Source organism: Macaca thibetana, chromosome 14 (assembly GCF_024542745.1).
Source record: "Macaca thibetana thibetana isolate TM-01 chromosome 14, ASM2454274v1, whole genome shotgun sequence".
Lineage (NCBI taxonomy): Eukaryota > Metazoa > Chordata > Mammalia > Primates > Cercopithecidae > Macaca > Macaca thibetana.
The window spans coordinates 96,950,721-96,962,911 of record NC_065591.1 but is presented as its reverse complement, the minus strand read 5'-3'; the positions used below and the strand labels follow the sequence as shown (position 1 = coordinate 96,962,911).

Genomic DNA, 12,191 nt, shown 5'->3' with positions numbered 1-12,191 from the left:
CAGAAGTTTTTTCATCCATGTTATTACATATCTTAGTAATATTTCCCTTTTATGAATGAACAGCATTTCAGTGTATGTGTATAGCACAAATTGTTTACTTATGTTCCTGAATTGGTTATTGAGTTGTTTCCAGTTTTTGACATCTTCATTTTTGAAGGAACAGTGGGCCCTTGCAATCTAGTGGCTCAATGTTATAGCTTGCCAGGACATGAGACTCAAGACTCACGGTTCTACATCCCCAGATATATGGTCTAATCATGGTTTCTGTGCCCTGGATGCTGCTTTGGCATGCTTCAACTCAGTGGTTCTTGGCTTTATCCAGGGGAGAAAACTTTGTATGAAATCCCTAAAGTTAGCAGAGAAAATAAATGAATCAGTAAATAAATTTAAAAGCAAATGAATGGAAGAGAAGGAATGCACAAGCAATTTCTGCTTTCTTCCATGCTGCAAATCCTCCCAGTGGCAAGGAGCACAAGATTGTGCTGCAAACGGATTAGGTCATTGCCAAAGTAAAGATAAAAACTTTGATAGATTTTCTCATCCCAGAAAGCTTTGTCATGCCCTTTGTCCTCAATCTCCTGCCACTTCCTCCTAAGTAGTGATTAAATTTTTATCACTATACGTTAGTTATTTCTAACCTAAATTTTATTTAGTTGGAATCACAGTATATGTGCTCCTTTGTGTATGGTTTCTTTCACTCATCATGAAATCATAATCTTTTCATCCATGTCATTGCATATATCACTATTTTTTTATTTTATGACTGAATAGCATTTCAGTGTATGTGTATAGCACAAATTGTTTCCTTTGCTCCTGAATTAGATATCGAGTTATTGTCAGTTTATGACATCTTCATTTTTGAGGAAACAGTGGGCCCTTGCAATCTAGTGGCTCCATATTTAGCTTCCCAGGACAAAAGACTCAAGGCTCACAGTTCTGCATCCACAGATATATGGTCTAGTCATGGTTTCTGTGCCCTAGATGCCACTGTAGATACTTTAACTCAGTGGTTCATGGCTCTGGCTGGGGCGGAAATCATTGTGTGAAATCCTTAAGTTAATAGAGAAAATAAAAGAATCAATAAACATTTAAAAGTAAATGAACATAAGAGAAGTGATGCACAGGTAATTTCTGCTTTATTCCATAATACAAATCCTCCCAGTGGCAAGGAGCACAAGATTTTGCTGCAATCGGACTAGGTCATTGACAAAATAAAGATAAAAAGAAATCATGAGAAACCACTTAGATTAAAAGCCACATCATTGTCCTCCTACACAGTGCATTCTACTCTAACCAAACACACTTAACTCTTCACTAAAGAACAGGAAGTAAAACTGGTGACCCACATGTCAAAAGATGGACGTTTTTGTAATTCTCCAAAGATAAAAAGGTAATATCACAAGAAAATTTTTGTTAGAGAAATTGATAAATGTAAAGTACCATCTGCAGTTTTCTATTAGTCCATCTTGCATCAAAGAGGTTCCTAAAATAAATTGGCCACATAGAGCTTATTTCTGGAATAATCAATTGAACATGTGCTTGCAAAGAACAGAGACCTCTTCTGGACTTCCCTGGCTTCTCTCTATATAGTTTTCATGAGTCCTAAAATATTTTGTCTCCTACTTTTCTAATTAATTTCTTATTTTTCTCATCACTTGCCATATATGTCATTCTGAATGTTCCAGTTACATACTACATACCAGGCTTCATGTTTGTCTTCTCTTCTTGTATGTGAGAGCAAGGGGAAATGACCATGATATGTTTTGACTGAACCCCTGGCTCCTGGAACCATATCGTCCATATACATTTGTTAAGTAAATGACTAGATGCACTGCTTGAGAAGTCTAACAAAAGAAAAACTTAGCTGGATAACCTGCAAATCATTATTCTTGATTTTTTTCTAATGTAAAATATTTGTATTAATTATAGTAATATCACTCATTTTCTGCTTACCATTTGCCAGGCAATGTTCCATGCATTTTTTACATTTTCTCTCACTTAATGTTCAAACTGTAAAGGTATGTACTATTAATAAAATCATTTTACAGACAGAAGAACCAATGCATAGGGAAGTTCAATTTCTTGCCCACAAAATGAAGTTTAAAATGCTAAGATCAACATTCTGAGCACAGAGCCTATGTTCTTGGTCTCTATGATGCAATGTCCCTCAAAAGAAAGCCAGCCAGGATCGGTGGGTGGCTCACAACTGTAATCCCAGCACTTTGGGAGGCCAAGGTGGGTGGATCGCTTGAGTCCATAATATCAAAACTAGCCTAGGAAACATAGGGAGACCCTGTCTTTACAAAGATACAAGTATTATCCTGCCATGGTGTCACATGCCTGTGTTCCCAGCTACTTGAGAGGCAGAGCTAAGAGGATCATCTGAGCCTGGAGAGGTGGAGGCTGCTATGAGCCATGCTAGTGCCACTGCACTCCAGCCTGGGCCACAAAATAAAACTCTGTATCAGGAAAAAAAAAGAAAAGAAAAAAAAGAAAAACAAACAGCAGCAACAACAACAAACTCTGAAAAGAAAGGACATTAAGTAACAAAAGCTTTAATTTTTGTGAAAAATGTGTTCATTTCTAAAAGCAAAATTGCTTCACAGGGACATACGTTTCCCATGACTTTCCCCAGACTGTGAAATGGGCCCAGAGAGCAGTGGTTCAAATTCTCTAAAGGTTGTGTTACTTTTCTCCATTAAGTTTTCTAATGAATGAGAAACTCTTCACTGTGTGAGTTTAATTGTACACATACTTTGTCATTCTTGTCTTATTCTCCAAGCCCCATTCCCCTCCTATCCTGACCTGTTCCAAGGGTTGGTGAAGAAAATTTCCCAAAGATACATTCTCTGATTCTTTCTCTGGGGAAACAATAAAAATAAAAATAAAAAATAAAAAAGGACATGCATATGCATGTGCAGTGATTGTTTCGCAATATGATTACATGCCTTGCCAAAAAGGTATAAAAGGAAGGTAAAAAAGGTGAAACATGCTTTTAGTTTTAGTCCACACAAGAAAAGTAGGAGAGAAAAGTCATGGCCGGTGAGTCTTTTACTGTTCCAAGAACAGATCCCTGGGAAGAAAGAGTTGTGGAAGGCACTAGCTCTTCTGGAAGCCGTAAATAGTATCTGTGGAAGTTTACATGAGCAGAAGTGAGGGAGAGGGAGGAGTGGGAGAAGAGAAGGAACTAGCAGATTCTTGCAGCCTTTAGAAAGGAAAGGCAACCCCAGAAAGGAACTGAGACTTTAGGGGTAGCCTGCTGTCATTTCGCAATCTTAATTAAACTCTTACTTACATGTTGAAAGTCTGACAGAGGGTACAGAATTGGCACAGGAGGAGCACTAGCAGCAGTGGTTCCTAAATGAAATGGGCTATATCTGTTTCATTACTTTATTATTCTCAGTTAAATAAACACAGGCAAAGAGGATGATCTCTGCTTTCCAGGGACTAATGTGGAAATGGTAAGCTCAGTCTTCAGGCCACTCCATGCACATGTATGGGACTATTGAGGGAAACAAGTAGGACAGCGATACAGTAAGAAGAGGGATTACCCAATTGTGAGGTTGAGGACATTTCACTGATGAAATCTAAATGAGGTCACTTTCCATTGATGACCTGAGAGGACTATGAGGCTGTTTTCATGATGTGAGAAATCCTTGTGCTCCAAACAAAGTCCCGACGGAAAAGAGAGAGCTGTTTATCCATTCACTGGGTAAAGGTACAATGAATGGCTTAATGGATGAATTATTACAGACAAGAGTGCTGAACCAGGAAGAGGTGGAGGAAGTACAACATGAAAATGCTACAGTTACAGCTCAGGCCCGAGCTTTGCTTGACACCGTTATTCAGAAAGGGACTCTGGCATGCCAAATCTGCATCACATACATTTGTGAAGAAGACAGGTACCTGGCATGGACGCTAGTACTCTCAGCAGGTAAGGATCAGTGACTGACACGCAAGTTCACCTAGGGGCTATCATTACACCTACCTTGTGATGTCTTTACTAATGATGTAAAGTTGCAAAAACTTTCCTATCTCTGCCTTTGGGCCAATTTCTGTAGCAGGGGCCCTATTGCATGTCCCTTGACTCTGCTTCGTTTCTGTTCCTTTGTCCTCAGTGGCCCTCTTCTGTTTAAAGTTGATTTCCTGTTCTGAGTACGTGGTAGCTAATTTCTTGAAGGTCATAAGAACTATCTAAAAAACTTCACACTATATTTTCCACTGTTCCTGGTGAGGCACAATATTAGATTGATTTAGTGTTTTTGAGTCCAGGGTATCCCTGGCACTTATGTAGTTGTGTGACGTGAAGCTTTAAGGTCTATAATTAAATACATTTTATAAATTCTCTCCAAAATATTGCCATCCACGAAAAATAAATTATATTTCAGAGATGGCGATACACTCAGAGAATACAATGAATGATTTTAGAAAAGTAAGGATTTCAAGTTGACTCTTTCCTCCAGTTGCCTCCTTGTATTTTCTTTGGAGTGAGATCACCCACTTGCCTGTTACCAGGCTGCAGATCATGCTGTGAGGCCTGGACTGCCTCTTCCTGCAGCCCCCTTAGGGCCTGATGCAGTGCACAGGAAATGAGCTGGCCCATTCTTGTGATCCCTTGGACCTACCACATGGTGAGGATGAGAGTTCTGGTGGACTCCTAGTCACTGGTTTCTGTGACACTTCCTAAAGCCATTTCAGAGGCAGATGTTCTTTGAAAGCAAAAGCCTTTTTTTCTAACAGTTAGGGGAGGCTTATACCTGTCTAAGCAGACATGGGAGAAGTTTATGTTTTCATCTATGTGTATTAAATATCACATTTTTCTGGCAATGTCTCTTTCATTTTATACCCCCCAGCACTCTCGATCTCCTGACCTCGTGATCCACCCGCCTCGGCCTCCCAAAGTGCTGGGATTACAGGCGTGAGCCACCGCGCCCAGCCCTTCCCCCCAGCACTCTCTACATTAAAGAACATCTTGAACATTATTTAATGTCGTTCAGTCAGAGTTCTGGGATGAATCTTTAGTGGGGAGTGTTGTAAGCATTAGGGTAAAGTTTTCCAGAGATGATAAGTGACTATTTCAGTGTCCTTCTTCTTTTTCTAGGTCCGACATCTGGAAATCACCTTACTACACAAGACTCTCAAGCAGTACTGCCTTCCTTCCTAGGTAATGCTGTTTTTAAAGAAAGAACATTATCTGAACACTATCTTCCTTGACATTAATGTTGTAGGATGATCCACAGTTAAAGGGGCTATGGAGAATTCCCATAGCTTGATCATGTAAGTTTCTTTTTGTAATCTATTCTACTTTTGTAGAAACTGTCCCCACAGCTTCACTATGTTTACATTAAAAATTCTGAATCTCTATCTCAAATCTTGAACACCAAATAAGTACCATGCTTCATTATTTAAGCCTCCTGAAATATTCCTTCACATCTCTTAGAGAACCGTTATCTAAACAATATCAGAGCTGAACATGCCATTCTTCCCCACCCTGCTTCTCCTCCAGTTTTGTGTAACTCAGTTGTTGGTGTCACCATCTCTAGTTGTTCAAAGCAGGAAATTGAAACTCATCTTGGTCCCTTTCATGTCAAGCACCTCCAATATTCAAGCCATGGCCAAGTGTTATGCATTCTTCTCCCAAATTTGGAACCGTGTCTCTGTTTCTACTTCTATTTCATTAAAAAACCCCTATTCATCAAGGGCCCTCTTAAAATAAAAAAAAAAAATGTATTTTTAAAAGCAATTTGGAAGCTAAGAATGCAAAATTTTTAAATCAAGTTCAGGTATTACTCTATTGAATGTATTAAGGTTGATTAACTCATGAATGTTTTCCTAAATATTTTACAGCATGGGATACTCACTATATAACCAAATACTGTATTTTCACTAAGAAAAATTGCCTCAAAAATAACCCATATATTTCTACTTAGTTTTTTGATATTGTTTTCATTCTTGTTTATGAAGAAACAAAACATTCCTTGTATGAAATTATTATTTTATAGTTTTCTCTAATATATCCATTCTAATTATTTCTTGCCCATGTCACCACACTTCATGCTGCCTTTATTTATCTGATTGTATAACAGTTTCTCAAGCTTGTTTTCAAAATTAAATATTATTTTCTTGAGTTAATGTTTTCTGAAAAACACTACAAATCTAGAAAACTTATTTCTATCTTGAAACAAAGATTACACTAATTTCTTTAACAAGTGCATCACATTGTTGGATGGTGTTGAAACTGTGATGAAATAAAAACCTCAAGGATTTTTCCATATAAACTCTGTGAAAACATTTCCTACTATGTCTGGGCAATGAATGTTTAGTGCTATGAATTCATCTAGTGTGCACCTTGATTTTAGCATTTATCATTCTAGTTGGAATATTTAATAATCTCCTCCTTCCATATGTATGCATAGTAGGAAGAGATCCTGTAGGACAGAACAAATGTTCATTAAAAAATATTCCTAGTGCTTACTACCATGTCTATTAAGTAAATAAATAAAAAGATAATCATAACCCTTAAAATTTTTTGGTAGATTTAATTAAGACCTCCTCTCATTAAATTTTATTCTATGGTTCAAATCTTTTGAAATAAATTTATATTCTAACTATTTTATCTCACACATTTGATTGTTTTCTGAGCATTTTTTCATGCATGGCCTTGAAAAGCTTCCTTTCTAGATTTTTATCTAAAATACTTGTGAAAATACTGATCCTGAAATATGAAAGGAGATCCCTGTATTGCACACCTGGAAATATCTGGCTGGAAAGTATTCCATTAGCAGTGAAATTACTCAGTGGTGAAAGATCAGGATTGTCTTCCTAAGAATGCATTTCCACTTTTGTGACTTCATCCTTAGGTGAGGCTGTAAGAAACACAAAGCGAAACAAAGAGGGATGCCAATGTTCATGATGTTCTGTGACTCTTGCAGCTCCTCAGGCAGTGCCAGTGTGGGGCAACCCTGCTATGCCTACATCCTCAGGCTCAGGAAGAAGCGTCAAGCTTTGCTCCCTAGACAAAGCTAAAAGGATATGGAAAGAAAAGTCAACAGAGGTGGCATGCTCAGAACACAAGGATAGAGTGGGGTGAAAGATATACTTGAGGCAATTATGAAATGCAGTGGCTTTTTATTAGAGCTGTTATCAATGGAGAATCATACTTCTGCTTTCCTTACATTAAAAAAAAAAATTCCTGTATCTTAGAATCCCAGGTTTATAGAAAGAGTTTCAAATCGGATCCAATTCCTGCATAAATAACATCAACAATGGTAACTATTGAATGGTCACTAAGAGTGGGCAGTGTTCTAAGCATTTGGACATGATAATATATAATGTGTAACCTTAAAATAATCCATCTTAGAGATCTAGAAACTGAGACATGGGGTTGTTAAATATTTTGCCCAAAGAAAAACAATCAGAAATTGGACAACCAGTTTTAGAATTCAGTCATTCTTGCTTTAGAGCTTGTGCATTTTTCAAAATCCCACTTATCAAGAACAATGAAGTCAGTAGCTCACCTGCCATCTGGGCCTTTGCAGTTTCTATGCTTACTCGAAGTTGCACTCAATTCCGTTCCGCATTTTCAATGTATAGTCGATGGGATTTCGTATCCTGATAGGTCTAAGAAAGGGAAAACGGTCATAAACTTACCAGGTGAATATTAAATTACAGAGAATAAGGCTACTCATTCAAACTGCATTTCCTACAGATTTGTCCAATAATGGACAAGTGAAGTCGCACACGTCTTGCTCTCATTATCTGCAATGAAGAGTTTGACAGTCTTTCTAAAAGAACAGGAGCTGAGGTTGACATCATCGGCATAACGATGCTGCTACAAAATCTGGGGTACAAGGTGGATGTGAAAAGAAATCTCACTGCTTCCGTAAGGTCTATTATACCATAGAGACAACGGTCACGCCCTTTGTGTAACTAAACAATATTAGAAAGCTTGGTTGTAGGACCAAGGGATATAATCTTTTGATTATCTAAAATATAAACTTCCCATAGGAGGGTGCTGTATGCTACATGTTCTCTTGAAACATCAGAGTCATTCAGCACGAGCCTGGTTTAACTTAGTGGTGAATTATTTTTTTAACTCAGTAATGCCACGTTCTCTCTACAGGATAACTCTGAATGACTTCCTATGGCACCTACCTTCACCTTTCTCAAAATTAAGACTAAAAGTTTTTTGGCACCCCATTGTTTGTCATGGAATTCCTTAACAAATCCTTAAGTATTTATTTATTGACTTTCCAAGGCGCCATGAGAATTAATCACATAGTCCAAAATCAGCCGTATGGCCTCTTTCAGGAAATGACTACAGAGCTGGCGGCATTTGCTCGCCGCCAAGAGCACAAGACCTCTGACAGCACCTTCCTGGTGTTCATGTCTCATGGTTTTCAGGAAGGCATTTGGGGGAATAAATACTCTGAGCAAGTCCCAGATGTATTACAACTCAATGCAATCTTTAAAATGTTGAATACCAGGAACTGCCCAAGTTTGAAGGACAAACCGAAGGTGATCATCATCCAGGCCTGCCGTGGTGGTGAGTGCTGATGTCTTTGAGAACACCAGATATTCGAATACTGTCCTCATCTGTATTCATCCAGGAATTTTCAGTTTATGTCTGTTTTTTAGTGTCAAAGAACACATATTGTCAGCACTCATCTTGTGGCTTCTGTGAATTGTTTGATAGGTTGGTAGATATTTGTTTCATTTTCAATCCTGAGACTTTGATGCTTGCTTGTTTTTAAAATTTGTTTGAGGGTTAGAAGAAATAAGAATTGTAGAAAAGATTGTTACTTGGATGTATGTGTCTGTGTGCATGTGAATTAATGATAGAGCAGATACATTGACAAATATGATTGAACAGGGCTAAGAGGAGAACATTTTCTTCTCAGCCATTGGTAGTAGTAACAAACCAAATTTGTCTTTTCAGAGAACCGTGGTGTGGTGTTGGTAAAGATTCAGTATGAGCCTCCAAAAATATATCTTCACCAAGATATATTTTGAGGATGATTTTGAGGATGATGCTATTAAGAAAGCTCAGATAGAGAAGGATTTTATTGCTTTCTGCTCTTCAACATCAGGTAACAGGTTTCTTCTAGACATAATATCTTGGTGGGGGTTACCGATACAAAAACTAACAACCACCCACTAGAGGCTAGATAGCTGTTCGAAACTTTAGATAAAATTTTTGAACACAAACTACAGCTTTGTTCCAAGTTATACACACAATTTCCTTTATCCACAGAGAGCAAGTAAGCATATCTTTTTATTAAGTTGGTAATTCATGAGCTCCTCTATGTTGCAAAATATTTTAGAAATGTGAGCAATAACAGAGAATTAAATGGAAGTCGATCTGTGCTGTAATACATTAGAATCTGATTCTGCATAGAAAAGGTCCACCATGTTGAGACCATTCAATGGACCAATTGGGCCAGACATCAAGTATTCATAGGCGAAGGGTAGGAGCAGGGTTCAGAAAGTAGAACAGCAAACAAGGTACTTTGGGCCCCTAAATTAAAGTGGGTTTTACCTAGAAGCATGAAGTATATAAAACAGAATATATATGCATTATTTTAAGGTATGCTTTGCAGTAAGAATCTTGATCTTATTGATTGATCTAGTCATTTACTACTTTGTAAACTAGCTCCACTAGTTCCTCCCTGGACTTTCCTTGAATTGCTCACTAATACATATGAACATAAATATAATTTTTCTATGGATTAAATAAATTGATATATGTGAAATATTGCACATGACACAGAATGAAGTACACATTAAGAACTGGTATTATTTAAAATGTTTTTATTTTATAACTTAATTCTGTTACTTTTCTTAACAAAGTTTAAATAAAAATCACTTGAATGCTTTCAGCCATCTTGAATGGCAGTTTTCTGAGAGCACTCACATTCTCTTGGTCGCCTCTGGCCCAAAGGCCCTGCATCTGCTCAAGTAGTTAAATTTTCTAAAATATTTTGTACACTGAGATATCTTCTATCAGAAGAAGCTTGGTTCTATATTGTTTTGAACATGTCCTGATGCAGACCTCAATAATACTTTTTCAATGATCAAAAACAATGAGACATACACAAAAAACATACATTTCCAGCCTGAGTACATATAGTAGAATTTCACATTAGACCTAACTGTTCTTTAATATTCTTTGGTCCCAGCATTCCACATGACATTCACAGTTCTCTATATAGCTCTGTATATAGCTCTTCTCCAAATCCCAATTCCTTTCCTTTACCCCATTCTGCATTTTTCTAACTCTCTAGTAAGTTTACAACTGTTTGAACTCAGGGACTATGCCACGTTAATACCTGCACCATATACTGTACTATAGAGAATCAGTAAAAATATACTCACTGCACCTCAAAAGCATTCACTAAAAATTACAATGAAGTGTATGGAAAATAGATGAATTCCACAACATGCCTCACCTGGAGCAGAAGCACTAGGGTTTCTTCTCTTTCTTCAGGCAAGATCTAGTCTTGAGATTTGAAATGTGCTTTATCAACAGATAGTGTTTCTTGGAGACATCCCACAAAGGGCTCTGTTTTTATTATGAGACTCATTGAACATTTGCAAGAATATGCCTGTTCCTGTGATGTGGAAGAAATTTTCTGCAAGGTAGGGCTCTAGCGGATGCTATTTTCACTCTACTTCCCTGAATGCTTGGCTATTGCAATTGGAAGCATAGAAAGCAGGTCCAGACATGTTTATCTTCCAATAATATCCTTATTTCCAAAACAGTTTTACAGTTCTTTGCAGAGCGAACAAGCTGGGAGCCAGATCCAATCTGTTAAGACTCATAGAATCAATAAAACAAAGATTTAGTTTCACCTTCCTCCTGCCCTGCAGAGACAAATGAGTGGACTCTAATTTGCCTGTGTCCCTCATGGCTATTAGATCCAACCACAGATTTAAAAAGTCCCAAGGAGGGTCATTCAATGCTTAGATAAGCACATGGCTATACTTGTTGCAGATACAAGTACGTTTAGTTTTCGTCACTTATTTTGCTATATATGTTGCAGTCTTTTTGGCATGAGTCATCAAACTTTTCAGAAAAACAGGTCTCCAGATTTTCCTTTCTGTTTTAGGTTCAACTTTCATTTGAGCAGCCAGATGATAAAGCACAGATGCCCAGCACTGAAAGAGTGACTTCGACAAGACGTTTCTACTTCTTCCCAGGACATTAAAATAAGGAAGCTGTATGAATGTCTGTGTGCAGGTATGTTGGGAGTGTGGGAAGATTGAGGAAAGTGTACTGAATGTCCATTTTAGTCAGGAACTCTGGGTCTACAGGTGTAGAATTTTTAATACAAATATTTGAAATTTGAAATCCTCTAAAATCCAAAACTGTGTGAGCGCCCATATGATATTCAAAGGAAATGCTATAGAATCATTTCAAATTTTAGGTTTTTGGATTAAGGATGCTAAACCAGTTAGTATAATGCAGATATTCCAAATATACAAAAATATCTGTACTTTGAAATACTTCTGGTAGCATGCATTTTGGATAAGGGATCATCAATTCATGATATAATATACAGAAAATACTGAAGTAATGCCTTTCTTCTTGTCGGTGTAGAGCACGTTGCTCTTCTCCCAAAGTTTTTCTTTTAGACCCTTGAGGGTCAGCTGATACTGACCTAGAAGTGGGCATAAGTCTATGAAGGCTGACTTTTAGATGTTTCTCGTCTTCACCTCAGCAGGGTAATGTTTTAAAATAGCATGTGGCCTTTCCTTTTAAAATTTTGTATGTTCCCATTGGTGGTATAACTTTATAACTTACATTTCTTTTAGCAAAATTCTGTCTCATGTTTTTCTTTTTCCTGGAGGAAACCAAGAGTTTCTTCATTCTGTAATGGATTTTGGAATTATGTCTTTTTCATAATAATCTTTTTCAACATTTTAATAAATCTGGTATAAAAATAAAAATGCGTCATCAGTTTTCTTCCACACTGGAGAAATGAGGTTGGAAATCAGAGGGAATGTTGAATTTAGAATGTTAGACTTCATTTATGAGACCTGAACTGGCGATTGGCACCATTTTTTCATTCAAAAAACCATTTTCTGTGCTTTCTGCTTTACGGGTGCAGATACAAATTACCATAGATACCCGACTTCAAAAAAGTTAGAGCTCAACAGGAGAGATGGGGAGAAGACAGACAGTTACGACA

The 12,191-nt window shown here is 37.4% G+C and overlaps 1 protein-coding gene across 1 annotated transcript; it reads left to right on the top strand.

The window, feature by feature from the left end:
* The first annotated feature begins 1,346 nt into the window (after positions 1-1,346).
* LOC126936524 (caspase-1-like) lies at positions 1,347-11,715 on the top strand. Its single transcript, XM_050759269.1, has 8 exons — positions 1,347-1,390; positions 3,651-3,934; positions 5,102-5,209; positions 8,258-8,545; positions 8,638-8,695; positions 8,965-9,089; positions 10,529-10,638; positions 11,109-11,715. The coding sequence occupies exons 1-8, from the start codon at positions 1,347-1,349 to the stop codon at positions 11,205-11,207; spliced, it is 1,116 nt and encodes a 371-aa protein (XP_050615226.1). The 3' UTR covers positions 11,208-11,715.
* The last annotated feature ends 476 nt before the right edge of the window (positions 11,716-12,191 follow it).